The sequence below is a fragment of the Poromitra crassiceps genome (assembly GCF_964638095.1).
Source record: "Poromitra crassiceps genome assembly, chromosome: 1".
Lineage (NCBI taxonomy): Eukaryota > Metazoa > Chordata > Actinopteri > Beryciformes > Melamphaidae > Poromitra > Poromitra crassiceps.
The window spans coordinates 77447785-77463003 of record NC_139623.1 but is presented as its reverse complement, the minus strand read 5'-3'; the positions used below and the strand labels follow the sequence as shown (position 1 = coordinate 77463003).

Genomic DNA, 15219 nt, shown 5'->3' with positions numbered 1-15219 from the left:
TGACGATTATGAGTGCTCATTGACTGGCGTGGGCGTGGCGCCATGGCGAATGTTGATGTTTCGCCATCACACAGGAAGTTGGAGTAACTTCATTGTAGATTGTCCAATCTGCTCCAAACTTGTCATGCATGATAACTGTACATGCCTGAACACATCTAGATGTCAATATCCATTTATAGTCATAGCGCCCCCTACTGGCAACACAGAAAGTGCTTTGTAACTTGGCCCTACATGCTCACACGTGCACCAAACTTCACATGTTTGATGAGCATCCCAGCCTGAAGACATCTAGATGACCATTTCGAGTGATAGGCAGAGCACCCCCTACTGGCCACGCAGAAAGCGGTTTGTAACTCGGCCGTACATGGTCACACCCGCAACAAACTTCACATGTTTCATGAGCATCCCAGACTTCACACATGTACATGCCAATATAGCATTATAGGCAGAGCGCCTCCTACTGGCAACACATGAAGTTGATTGTAACTCAACTGAACGTTGTCCTATCTGCTCCAAACTTGTCGTGCATGATAAGTGTCCATGCCTGAAGATATCTGCAGATCAATATTCAGTGATAGTTACAGCGCCACCTACTGGCAAAAGGAAATGACACAAGTTTTACACGTACATGAACTGCTCATAGTGGGTTGACCACATCCACCTCAGATGTGGTCAGAAAAGCCTCAAGCTCTCGATTAACCTTCATTGTGAGGATTATGGGTAAGACATTGATATGTCAATATCCATTTATAGTCATAGCACCCCCTACTGCCAACACATAAATCATTTTGTAACTCGGCAGTACATGGTCCCCCGCGCACCAAAATACACATGTTTGATGACCATCCCAGCCTGAAGACATCTAGATGAACACTTTGAGTGATAGGCAGAGCGCCCCCTTCTGGCCACACAGGGAGTTGGAGTAACTCCATTGTAGATTGTCCAATCTGCTCCAAACTTGTCATGCATGATCAGTGTACATACCTGAAGACATCTAGATGTCAACATCCATTTATAGTCATAGCGCCCCCTACTGCCAACACAGACAGTGGTTTGTAACCCGGCCCTACATGCTCACACGCGCACCAAACGTCACATGTTTGATGAACATCCCAGCCTGAAGACATCTATAGGACCATTTGGAGTTAGTGGCAGAGCGCCCCCTACTGACCACACAGGAAGTTAGAATAACTCCATTGTAGATTGTCCAATCTGCTCCAAACTTGTCATGCATGATAAGTGTCCATGCCTCAAGCCATCTATATGTCAATATCCATTTATAGTCATAGCGCCCCCTACTGGCAACAAAGAAAGTGGTTTGTAACTTGGCCCTACATGCTCACACGCACACCAAACATCACATGTTTGATGAGCATCCCAGCCTGAAGACATCTATAGGACCATTTGGAGTTAGAGGTAGAGCGCCCCCTACTGGCCACAGAGGAAGTTAGAGTAACTCCATTGTAGATTGTCCAATCTGCTCCAAACTTGTCATGCATGCTAAGTGTCCATGCCTCAAACCATCTATATGTCAATATCCATTTATAGTCATAGTGCCCCCTACTGGCAACAAAGAAAGTGGTTTGTAACTTGGCCCTACATGCTCACACGTGCACCAACTTCACATGTTTGATGAGCATCCCAGCCTGAAGACATCTAGATGACCATTTGGAGTTAGAGGCAGAGCGCCCCCTACTGGCCACACAGGAAGTTGGAGTAACTTTATTGTAGATTGTCCAATCTGCTCCAAACATGTCATGCATGATAAGTGTCCATGCCTGTACACATCTATATGTCAATATCCATTTATAGTCATAGCGCCCCCTACTGGCAACACAGAAAGTGGTTTGTAACTTGCCCCTACATGCTCACACGCGCACCAAACTTCACATGTTTGATGACCATCCCAGCCTGAATACATCTAGATGACAATTTGGAGTGATAGGCAGAGCGCCCCCTACTGGCCACACAGAAAGCGGTTTGTAACTCGGCCGTACGTAGTCACACCCGCAACAAACTTCACATGTTTGATGACCATCCCAGACTTCACACATGTACATGCCAATAGAGCATTATAGGCAGAGCGCCCCCTATTGGCAACAGGAAATGACATCTTTTACACTTACATAAACTGCTCATTGTCCCAGCCTGAAGACATCTATATGTCAATATCCATTTATAGTCATAGCGCCCCCTACTGCCAACACAGACAGTGGTTTGTAACTCGGCCCTACGCGGTCCCACGCGCCCCAAAATTCACATGTTTGATGACCATCCCAGCCTGAACACATCTACATGACCATGTGGAGTGATAGGCAGAGTGCCCCCTAGTTGCCAGTAGGGGGCGCTATGACTCTTAATGGATATTGACATATAGATGTCTTCAGGCTGGGACACGTATGAAGCACGTGCAGTTTGGCAGAGATTGGACAATCTCCAATAGAGTTACTCCAACTTCCTGTGTGACGGCGAAACATCAACGTTCGCCATGGCGCCACGCCCACGCCGGTCAATGAGCACTCATAATCATCACAATGAAGCTGCATTGGGTGGTAAAGGATTTTCTGACCACATTCGAGGTGGATGTGTTCAACCCACTCTGAGCAGTTCATGTAAGTGAAAAAACATGTAATTTCCTGTTGCCAGTAGGTGGCGCTATGACTGTAAATGGTTATTGACATATAGATGTCTTCAGGCATGGACAGTTATCATGCATGACAAGTTTGGAGCAGATAGGACAATGTGCATTCGAGTGACAGCGACTTCGTGTGTCATGGCGAGACATCGATCTTCGCCGCGTAGCCACGCCCACGCCGTCCATGGTAAATGCAAACTTTTAATAGCTTTTCATCATTGGGGTCTCTTCTATCTGCTGTGCAAGTTTGAGGGTGATCTGATGAACCCCTTAGGACGAGTTCGTTAAAGTCTGACCCCTGGAAATGGGTGAAATGTCTGAAATATTGCACAGTAAATTCAAAATGGCTGACTTCCGGTTGGGTGTGGATCCTGGCACCAAGAGACTTTTCCCTTAGTCTGGCCATTATACATGTGCCCTGCATTTTTCGTAGCTGTAGGGGAAACTTAGCGCGAGGGCTATTCCGTTTATAGATTGTAGGAGGCGCTATGGAGGCATTTAGCCACGCCCCTGGCCAAAAACCTTGACGGATGTGCAAAGTTTGGCCACATTTTGTGCATGTTTAGGCCCTCGAAAATGCGCGCAAAGTGTAAGTATAATAAGAATATAGCCGCAAGCGGCGTGCGGGGTCCAAGCATCCGGTGACATGGGGGATATATGAGACATAATAAACAAAAAATAAGGCACATTTATTCAGAGTTGGTATGTGCACAAGTAAACAAAGTTTGGTTGAGATCCGGTGACCTCACGGTTTCCAAGCAGTAGTAGTAGTAGCCTAGTAGTAGCAGTAGTAGGAATAGTAGTGTTGGTAGTAGTGGGACTGGTAGCAGTAGTAGCAGCAGTAGTTGTAATTGACCAGTTAATGAGTTGTGGGCAATTTAGTGTCGGGGTGTGTTTCATTAAAAGATTTATGATTTCAAAACTGTGTGATTTGGCCAAACGGTCTAGGAGGAGTTCACAAAAGTAGGTTTTTGATCAAATTCAAAATGGCGGAAAATCTAGGCACACGTAAATGGGCGCGGCCTATATAGATAGATGCATATTGATCCAAGGAATCCCTTAGAAGTGAAATTTTGAGTATAGGACACACGGTTCAGAAGATATGGAGCATAACGCGAAATGGTCTGTTATAGTGCCACCATCTGGCCGGTATTGGTCATTTTTTGTTTCTGAGTAGTGAGGCACATTTCCAATCTATGTGCCCAGTCTGGCTATGCTGAGCATTACAGTTTCTGCTGTTGTTACGGCCTTCAAAGTATGTCAACAAATGGCTCAACAGAAGACCAAAACATATTAAGGACGCCAGACAAGGTTGCAAATTTGTAAATAATATTTATTTAAATAAACCCAAAAATATTCAAAGTCACAAATAATAGGCTACAAACCAAACAGACTGGAGATCCGGCCAAACTCAACAAAAGGGCCTGGGCCAACCCCTTTGGGCCAGTATAAACCTATAAACAAGAAAAGTTAAACTATAACTAAACCGAAAACAGGACTACCGGGGACTCCAGCCTAAACTAAAATAACAAAGGAAAGTTACCACTGGAGAGGAGAGATTCCTCTCCAGGAGCTGCTGTGGGCTGTGTGGGTCAGAGAGAGATCTGCCTGCTCTCTACTCCAGCCTCCATTTAACCTTAACCAGGGCTGATCAACTCCAGGTGTTCCTGCTCAGGTGATTAGAGCAGAAACCCCAGAGGGAGGGGGAGAGAGAGAGAGTAGATGAGATCAGAGAGAGAGAAGAGGAGGAGGAGGAGGGTGGCTGGTCACATAACAGCTGTACATACAGTTTTACCGGAGAAGAATAAAAAAAATAAAAAAATAATCAGAACAGATACAATAGGGATCCACACACTTTGTGCTTGGACCCCTAATAATCGGAACAATTACAATAGGGATCCATGCACTTCGTGCTTGACCCCTAATAATAATCCTTTGGAATACAATAGGGCCTTTGCCAACCAACCATGCCGGTGCTCGGGCCCTAATTAAAGCTGCAGGCAGCGTCGTGGGCCCTCGCACCCGCCGTGCGTCGGGGTTCGGAGCAGATAGGACAACGTTCAGTCGAGTTACAATCAACTCCCTGTGTTGCCGATAGGGGGCGCTCTGCCTATAATGCAACAGAACTCTATTCTTGTCCAAACTGATGAGATGGCTCCACTTCATGCATGGAAGACTAGTTGAGCATTGACTAGCCTATCAAACTATCATGACATCAGCGTTTGTTAACGAGTTGCTAAAAATACATAATGGGCGATAACTGCCCGTTTGCACATAACGTTAACGCTAATTAATTAAACATTAACGCTAGCGTTGCAGATCAGTGTTTAATGCTCACTGCTGCAACAGAACGTCATTCTTGTCAAATCTGACGAGACAGCTCCACTTCATGCATTCACTGACTAGCCAATCAATATAAATGAATCGCATTTACATTCAACAAACTATCATGACATCAGCGTTTGTTAACGAGTTGCTAAAAATACACAATGCCAGCTTGCTCATAACGTTACGGCGGCAATTAATTAAACGATCTGCTAGCTACAACTCACAGCCAGATGCATGGATTTGTCAGACTGAGGGATCTGATAACCGCTAACTTGCGGTAAGCTGACCCACCTCTCAATTATTTCTCTTGTCTGTGGAAACCAGTCCGTGTTGTTTCTGTTTCTTTTCCTGCTTTTCATCATCTTCGCCATATGGTACTCCAGGATAGGAGTAGCTTGAGTGGCTAACTTCTTGTATACTATATCCGCACCGCACGCCTGGCTCACAACAAACACACCCGCTAAAGTGGGCGTAACGTTTCCTGCATGCCTCTACATGACAGCCAATCACCAGCCGTATTAGAGCGCGGCGTGCAAGCATGTCGCATGCTTATAGGCTCAATGACGCTGTTTTGTTTTGGTATCGAAAATTGGTATCGATTGACAAGGTAGACTTCGATACCCCTTAGTATTGATGTTTCCATTTCGGTGCCAAGTAAGTATCGAAACTCGATACCCAGCCCTAGTGGCCAGTAGGGGGCGCTCTACCTCTAACTCCAAATGGTCCTATAGATGTCTTCAGGCTGGGATGCTCATCAAACATGTGACGTTTGGTGCGCGTGTGAGCATGTAGGGCCAAGTTACAAACCACTTTCTGTGTTGCCAGTAGGGGGCGCTATGACTATAAATGGATATTGACATATAAATGGCTTGAGGCATGGACACTTATCATGCATGACAAGTTTGGAGCAGATTGGACAATCTACAATGGAGTTACTCTAACTTCCTGTGTGGCCAGTAGGGGGCGCTCTGCCTCTAACTCCAAATGGTCATCTAGATGTCTTCAGGCTGGGATGCTCATCAAACATGTGAAGTTTGGTGCGCGTGTGAGCATGTAGGGCCAAGTTACAAACCACTTTCTGTGTTGCCAGTAGGGGGCGCTATGACTATAAATGGATATTGACATATAGATGTGTACAGGCATGGACACTTATCATGCATGACATGTTTGGAGCAGATTGGACAATCTACAATAAAGTTACTCCAACTTCCTGTGTGGCCAGTAGGGGGCGCTCTGCCTATAACTCCAAATGGTCATCTAGATGTCTTCAGGCTGGGATGCTCATCAAACATGTGAAGTTGGTGCACGTGTGAGCATGTAGGGCCAAGTTACAAACCACTTTCTTTGTTGCCAGTAGGGGGCACTATGACTATAAATGTATATTGACATATAGATGGCTTGAGGCATGGACACTTATCATGCATGACAAGTTTGGAGCAGATTGGACAATCTACAATGGAGTTACTCTAACTTCCTCTGTGGCCAGTAGGGGGCGCTCTACCTCTAACTCCAAATGGTCCTATAGATGTCTTCAGGCTGGGATGCTCATCAAACATGTGACGTTTGGTGCGCGTGTGAGCATGTAGGGCCAAGTTACAAACCACTTTCTTTGTTGCCAGTAGGGGGCGCTATGACTATAAATGGATATTGACATATAGATGGCTTGAGGCATGGACACTTATCATGCATGACAAGTTTGGAGCAGATTGGACAATCTACAATGGAGTTATTCTAACTTCCTGTGTGGTCAGTAGGGGGCGCTCTGCCACTAACTCCAAATGGTCCTATAGATGTCTTCAGGCTGGGATGTTCATCAAACATGTGACGTTTGGTGCGCGTGTGAGCATGTAGGGCCGGGTTACAAACCACTGTCTGTGTTGGCAGTAGGGGGCGCTATGACTATAAATGGATGTTGACATCTAGATGTCTTCAGGTATGTACACTGATCATGCATGACAAGTTTGGAGCAGATTGGACAATCTACAATGGAGTTACTCCAACTCCCTGTGTGGCCAGAAGGGGGCGCTCTGCCTATCACTCAAAATGTTCATCTAGATGTCTTCAGGCTGGGATGGTCATCAAACATGTGTATTTTGGTGCGCGGGGGACCATGTACTGCTGAGTTACAAAATGATTTATGTGTTGGCAGTAGGGGGTGCTATGACTATAAATGGATATTGACATATCAATGTCTTACCCATAATCCTCACAATGAAGGTTAATCGAGAGCTTGAGGCTTTTCTGACCACATCTGAGGTGGATGTGGTCAACCCACTATGAGCAGTTCATGTACGTGTAAAACTTGTGTCATTTCCTTTTGCCAGTAGGTGGCGCTGTAACTATCACTGAATATTGATCTGCAGATATCTTCAGGCATGGACACTTATCATGCACGACAAGTTTGGAGCAGATAGGACAACGTTCAGTTGAGTTACAATCAACTTCATGTGTTGCCAGTAGGAGGCGCTCTGCCTATAATGCTATATTGGCATGTACATGTGTGAAGTCTGGGATGCTCATGAAACATGTGAAGTTTGTTGCGGGTGTGACCATGTACGGCCGAGTTACAAACCGCTTTCTGCGTGGCCAGTAGGGGGTGCTCTGCCTATCACTCGAAATGGTCATCTAGATGTCTTCAGGCTGGGATGCTCATCAAACATGTGAAGTTTGGTGCACGTGTGAGCATGTAGGGCCAAGTTACAAAGCACTTTCTGTGTTGCCAGTAGGGGGCGCTATGACTATAAATGGATATTGACATCTAGATGTGTTCAGGCATGTACAGTTATCATGCATGACAAGTTTGGAGCAGATTGGACAATCTACAATGAAGTTACTCCAACTTCCTGTGTGATGGCGAAACATCAACATTCGCCATGGCGCCACGCCCACGCCAGTCAATGAGCACTCATAATCGTCAAAATGAAGCTGCATTGGGTGGTAAAGGATTTTCTGACCACATCCGAGGTGGATGTGTTCAACCCACTCTGAGCAGTTCATGTAAGTGTAAAACATGTCATTTCCTGTTGCCAGTAGGTGGCGCTATGAGTGTAAATGGATATTGATGTGCAGATATCTTCAGGCATGGACACTTATCATGCATGACAAGTTTGGAGCAGATAGGACAATGTGCATTCGAGCCAATAGGCAAAGACTTGAGCCCATGACGGCCAGCCCCCTAATCTGCATTGAGCAGCAGGCATAAATGCACGGGCCGCCCCCCTAATTTGCATTGAGTAGGCAGAAATGCATACAGAAAAGGAAAGGAAGCAAGGACGCATCACTAAATACAAAGGAGACATCACTAAATACAAGGCACAGAAATAAATGGGAGGTAAATAAAACAGACAGAAATAAAATAAAACACACATAAATAAATGCCATAAATAAATGTATAAATGTATAAATAAATGTATAAATGTATAAATAAATGTATAAATGTATAAATAAATGTATAAATGTATAAATGTATAAATAAATGTATAAATGTATAAATAAATGTATAAATGTATAAATAAATGTATAAATGTATAAATAAATGTATAAATGTATAAATACACAAATAAATCATTAAATAAATATATAAAACGTACAAAAATAGGAAAATACACATATATATACATTTATGTCATCTACATTTATTTCTACATATATTTATGATACATATATATGTATTTATCTGCTCATTTATACATTTATTCATTTATTTGTTGATACGGCAGATCCGGGACTCCATAGTTCTCCTGTTGTTTTGTTGTTAAATGATTCTGCTGACTTGAATTGATCTTTGAGGCAGAGGCGTTGTCTGCCTTACTGCTGCAAAACAAATTAGCTCAGAGATGGATGGCCCTGGCTGTCATGTCATGGAGATGTCGGTGGCCCATATGCATGGTGCTAAAGTAGAAAATATGACATGCTGGAATTCATTGATTGAAGCTGTGCGTGGGCCATGGGCATGCTTGTGAATTAGGGCTATACAAATAAACTTGACTTGACTTGACATGGGCATGCTTGTGAATTAGGGCTATACAAATAAACTTGACTTGACTTGACAGGGGCATCTCCATGATAGCTAGGTTCCATTTGTTTTGTTTTTCTCTTTGCTACTGTGAGCCAATACAGTATAGACCAAATCACCGTGACGTCACCATGTAAACAAATTTACTTCCGGGTACCACTTGGGGAAGGCGGCAGGTTTAAATGTGCGTGTTGTCAAATAAATGCTGTCAAACCCTCTCGTTGTTTTCGGCCGACTACTTTCAATTTAAATGGTTAAACGGTTGGTAAACATGCTTGTCAGACGTATCTAGCCTTTCTTCTGTGTTTGTTTTATGTAGTGTTAGCTAGCTAATAACGTTTGTTTGTCTGTCAAACTCGCTGTTTTTTTGCAGACTCGTTAATGTTACAGACAGAGCTACTGACGCTACGTTAATTTAATTTAGCTTCAAGTCTACTCTGGTCTGGTCCAACAGGTAAATTAGCTAGTCTGGTCTCCACTAACGTTAGTGAAAGTGTTGTTATGAATGATATTAAACAACAACACAACACGGACGAACCATTTTTGTCTTCTTTGTCTGTTTTTGTCTTCAACACGTCAGTTTGTGCCGTCCACCGCCATTATAATGTGTGGACCTCAGGGGCATAGATATATATAAAGGCTAGATAGCTTACCCGCGCTGCCGGCCAATGGAGAGCGACGTCGTCGCATGGCGGCCATCTTGCTACAGGGAGCTACTAGGAGTTATGAGCATCTGTTGTTGGGTTAGTATGGCAACATCATATGATCATAACTCCTAGGGAAATGGATGAAACTGCATGAAACTTTGTGCCTGAATCCCTCTCATGGCATAGATGCTTCGGTTTAATTTTGGTGTAATTTGGAGCTCATCAAAAAAATAGTGTTTTTAGTGTTGTTGTTTTTTTTTTGGTCTATCTCGGGAACGGAATATGCTTGTAATAAACCAAACCGTTTGTAAATCCGTCAAGATTTCAGCGAGTTATGAGTATTTTTGTCTGTGCAGGTCACCAGCTACCATAGAACGTACCAGAAAGGCACTGTAGCAAGATGACGGCCGTTCAACGACGCTGCTGACTCCGCCTTAAGCTATCTAGCCTTTATATATATCTATGCTCAGGGGTACCCGGAAGTAAATGTAAACACCCCCGCTGATTTGGTCTATATGTGTGGGTTGATGGAGGGGGGAGGAGCCTGCAGGGTGGGGGGATATGAGTGAATTTGTTTGTGTATGTGTTTTTGTTAATGTTTTGTGGTTGTTTTTTATCACACACAAAATAGAACTCTCAGAATAAAGTCAGAACGTTCAGTGGCACAGATGTAAGGAATGTTTTGTCTGTTTTCTTGCAGCGCTCACTCTCGCAATGAGAGTACTGACAGTGGTCTGAGTGTCAGCAGCTTACCGCGCACAACGGACCACCTACTGAGCACCGTGGAACACATGGACACTGGTAACACACACACACACACGCACACGCACACACACACACACACACACACACACACACACACACACACACACACACACACACACACACACACACACACAGAGAGAGACAGACAGAGGGCCCTATCTTTGCAAAAGCGGTAATTTAGTGTTTGTGCTCATTTAACGCTGCGTGTAATGCAAATTGGGGGCGTGCACAAGCGCATGCCTGTTATAATTGTACTGGACATAGGCGTGCCGCATGCCAAACCAGGCGTTTCAGTGCAAAAATGTGGGGATAGATGGCATTATCCTATCATCAGCAGCGCGCAATTACTTTGCGCTAAGAACTTTGTGCTAAGAACTTTTAAAAGCACCTCTTTCGCGCTAAATACCCCGCTGCGCTTGAGCGCACCATACTCTCCGTGCTGCGAAGCGCAGTGCAGAGTAAAATTCCTTTTGGATATGTCATTATGCACAGCCTTGCCACGCCAGGACATAACATTCTGCTGCTAAAATTGGGTATTAGCAGATAATTCAGTGAGGCAATCAACTATAACTCACTGAGAAACTTTTATCACATCGCAAAGAGGGAAATTAATTGAGAAAACTTGTTGGACAATGGACATAGGCTATTCACCTTCACCTATCCCATAACCCGGAGGGTCGTTGGCACCACAGACGATCTGTCAATAGGGCTGCTGCGATTTGCGATCAAATCGTATATTGACGATTGAAGGGAGTGATCGCAAATTGGCATTTCTACAGCGATATTTAAGGCGATTTGAACTCATTTACTATCATAAGACAAGAAGCGTCGCGAGGGCTGTGCGAAGTGTGCAACTGCACAGGGCCTCACGTCTCACGGGGCCTCACCCCTGGCCTACATGGATTGTATTACGCACAGAGTCTGTGCCACAGACTCCAACTCCGAGATCTGTTCCACCACAACGGAGCGCGTCTCTCTCTCTCTCTCTCTCTCTCTCCCTCTCCCTCTCCCTCTCTGCGTGTGTCTCTCTCACACACACAAACACATACCCTCCCTCTCTCTCTCTCTATCTCCATCCCTCTCCTGCTTCCGAGGCAACCAGCGCACATTCACAGTGCGCGGTCCCGGGTTGCGCTCACATTATATTCATGTGCTGATATATGGTCGTTTCAGAGTGAAGTTCAGAGTGGGCAGTTTCTCACTCATCACAGTAACATTATGATTATGGACTATAGCCTACTTGGCTGCAGCTCTGACCATGTAGCCTCAGTGCCAGCACGGGGCGCGCACGCAATCTGCGGAGGTCTGCCTCCGTGCCTCGACCATGTCTCAGCTTTTGTCTGTGCAGCGCTCTGCAGCTGTGGCTGAGAGACTGTGCATGATGATGCTGTATTATTTTTTCGACCGTGAGCATGACGCACTGATGAAAACATTGCAAGTATTTGGAACACGGAAGCGCACCGCATGTCAGCCTGAACGTGAAAGAGAGGGGGAAATATGATGGTGAGATCTTTCTCCACATGAAGCCTATCAAGATCTAAAGCGATGACAGTTTATTTGCTGTGAAGGCAATCCATTATTTCTACAAATGTGTGAAGTTGTCTTCGGTGCGCACTTGATAAACGATGTGTTCACTGTCCACAGGCGTGTACTTGCTATGTGCGTGCACGTGATTCATGCGTGTGCATGTTAATGAGCAGGGCCTGGCACGCGAGGTTTGCACAAGGCCCCTCTTTGCATTGCCTGGCCATACCTGTGAATAATTCTGGTGCTTAAGACCGCCCAAATCCCGTTTGCTGTGGCATTTTGGGGGCGCAGATGATTTGGCACGGCTCTAATTCGCCTGCGGCAGGTGCCGTGAACATTTCCGCATCCCCGCCGAGAATTGCATCCTCATATTTCGGGGCTGTTTTAACTTATAAAACAGGGAGGTCACGTCTACCCAGACAATTATATCACTCTTAAACAGTTACATTTCTGTATAAATCATTAAAATCTGCTCCCGTCAGGTGGGGATGCGTTTAGCTGCTGCCAGGCGGCGGTGCAAAACTCAGCATAACACCTGGACACGGTCTGCTATCGTTAAGGCATGCACACAGGTGCGCAAGCGCAAATAGGGGATATCGCCTGTACCAAGATAGAGCCCACAGTGTTTATTTTGATTGAAACCACAGCAATGATGAACACAGTCCAACTGTGACATATGTTGACCAAAAGCAGCATTAATTTGCGACCAATGAGGATCATATTATGGGAGTATCATTGTTACAACACTAGGAGTAAATCCATAATATTGGCATAATACCCCACACACCTAAAGACAAAAAAAAGATATACAGTACTAAAACAGAAGAACTGTTGTTTTAAATGAAAGAAAAACACTCGTGCTTGTCTTCCCTCTTGTCTGTTCAGGTGACTCTGGAGACACCCCTGCCATTAGCTTGCAGGAGACCATGTCTGTGCTCCCCATGTCGGAGGGGGAGGAGCTAATGCCCTGCATCCCAGAAGGCCTCAGTTCAGACCTCCTGATGGACATGGAGACCGTTCTGTCTGGGTCACACATGGACAAGGACAGTCTGCTCACCTGGCTATAGAGCAGCAGCCGGCCCTGCCGCTACACGCTTTGAGATAAGGTCTTTTATAATACCACTGAGATTCGGAGGATTCATGGCTCCCCAAAAAAATGGTACAGAACAACATTACTGAGGAAATGCACTTCCGTTGTGTGATGGATGTGTAACACTACTCTGAAATACTCTGACTCTCACAGAAGGTGGAACTCTGCTGGTTTTGTCCTCCCTTTGGGCCATCTGGGAGAATCCTCACTTTGATCACCCCCCCCCCCCCCCCCCCCCCCCACATGACGCACTCCAGTCCTACAATAAAATGCATCATAACTAATTTCAGATGCCATCTTTCCAGTGCATCTCGGTTTGTTCTAATTGCAAATGCTAATTTGCAATTTATTTATTTATGCACCTGGTGTTGCTACCGTCCTTTACTCAGGCAAGATAACCTTCTTGCTCTTTCATTCCTCCTTCCTCCTATTCTATGCCCCCTCCCCCCCGTTAGTTAAGCTACCGTATATCATATCTATGTAATCTATTTTTTTCTGCTGGTGTGTTTCTGTAGTGTGTTTTTGATAAATGTATCAACATTTGAAGCTGTTAATTATTGGTCATCTTGTAGCCAGCCTTCCTCATGTATGTAGAGAAGTGAAGTCTTCATACACAAGAGTCCCAAATAATGAGCAAAATTGCCAATTTGTAATCTGGCCCAAATGAAAGTAGCATAATGGGGCTACAAGGACTCACTGCTCACACACCTAATGCAAAACACTATATCGCATACTATTTATCTTAACGTGCATGACACTCGCTGTGTATGTTATAATGGCGTTTATTATTGTATTTACAGACAGTTGTTGGAGGAAATCAAGCGTTGTTACAATATGCTAGGCAGAACCATTGTTTTGTATCTTTTTGTTTATGCATGTGCTTTTTATGTATCTATTTGCTCTCATTTTCACTGTAATCATTTTGGAAAAGTTTCTGTTTAATAAACTATTCAATCGATTTGACAAGCAGTAGTGTATAGTCATGTGACTAGTGGATAATCATGATAGCCTGGATGCTGAGCTGAAGGTAAAACAACACCCTGATAACAATCTCACTGTAATTCCTTCCACGAGATGATGCCTGGTTTCTACTGGGGTTTCCCCACAGAACTGGATGGAGCCTGTAATGAAGTGGGCTTAATGTTAGTATTTACACACCACAGAACTGGATAGAGCCTGTAATGAAGTGGGCTTCATGTTAGTATTTACACACCACAGAACTGGATGGAACCCTATAATGAAGTGGGCTTCATGTTAGTATTTACACACCACAGAACTGGATGGAACCCTATAATGAAGTGGGCTTCATGTTAGTATTTACACACCACAGAACTGGATAGAGCCTGTAATGAAGTGGGCTTCATGTTAGTATTTACACACCACATAACTGGATAGAGCCTGTAATGAAGTGGGCTTCATGTTAGTATTTACACACCACAGAACTGGATGGAACCCTATAATGAAGTGGGCTTCATGTTAGTATTTACACACCACAGAACTGGATAGAGCCTGTAATGAAGTGGGCTTCATGTTAGTATTTACACACCACAGAACTGGATAGAGCCTGTAATGAAGTGGGCTTCATGTTAGTATTTACACACCACAGAACTGGATGGAACCCTGTAATGAAGTGGGCTTCATGTTAGTATTTACACACCACAGAACTGGATGGAACCCTATAATGAAGTGGGCTTCATGTTAGTATTTACACACCACAGAACTGGATAGAGCCTGTAATGAAGTGGGCTTCATGTTAGTATTTACACACCACATAACTGGATAGAGCCTGTAATGAAGTGGGCTTCATGTTAGTATTTACACACCACAGAACTGGATGGAACCCTATAATGAAGTGGGCTTCATGTTAGTATTTACACACCACAGAACTGGATAGAGCCTGTAATGAAGTGGGCTTCATGTTAGTATTTACACACCACAGAACTGGATGGAGCCCTGTAATGAAGTGGGCTTCATGTTAGTATTTACACACCACAGAACTGGATGGAACCCTGTAATGAAGTGGGCTTCATGTTAGTATTTACACACCACAGAACTGGATGGAACCCTGTAATGAAGTGGGCTTCATGTTAGTATTTACACACCACAGAACTGGATGGAACCCTGTAATGAAGTGGGCTTCATGTTAGTATTTACACACCACAGAACTGGATGGAGCCCTGTAATGAAGTGGGCTTCATGTTAGTATTTACAC

At 44.5% G+C, this 15219-nt stretch overlaps 1 protein-coding gene across 3 annotated transcripts in view; it reads left to right on the top strand.

Moving 5' to 3' along the window:
* Positions 1-13958, top strand: part of LOC310782123 (transcriptional coactivator YAP1-like) — a 42660-nt gene extending 28702 nt beyond the window's left edge. For all 3 annotated transcript variants that reach the window (XM_083642810.1, XM_083642808.1, XM_083642809.1), the window contains 2 exons: positions 10326-10426; positions 12803-13958. In XM_083642810.1, the coding sequence (XP_083498936.1) occupies positions 10326-10426; positions 12803-12984 (283 nt within the window). In that variant the 3' untranslated portion in view covers positions 12985-13958. The remainder of the gene's footprint in view (positions 1-10325; positions 10427-12802) is intronic.
* The last annotated feature ends 1261 nt before the right edge of the window (positions 13959-15219 follow it).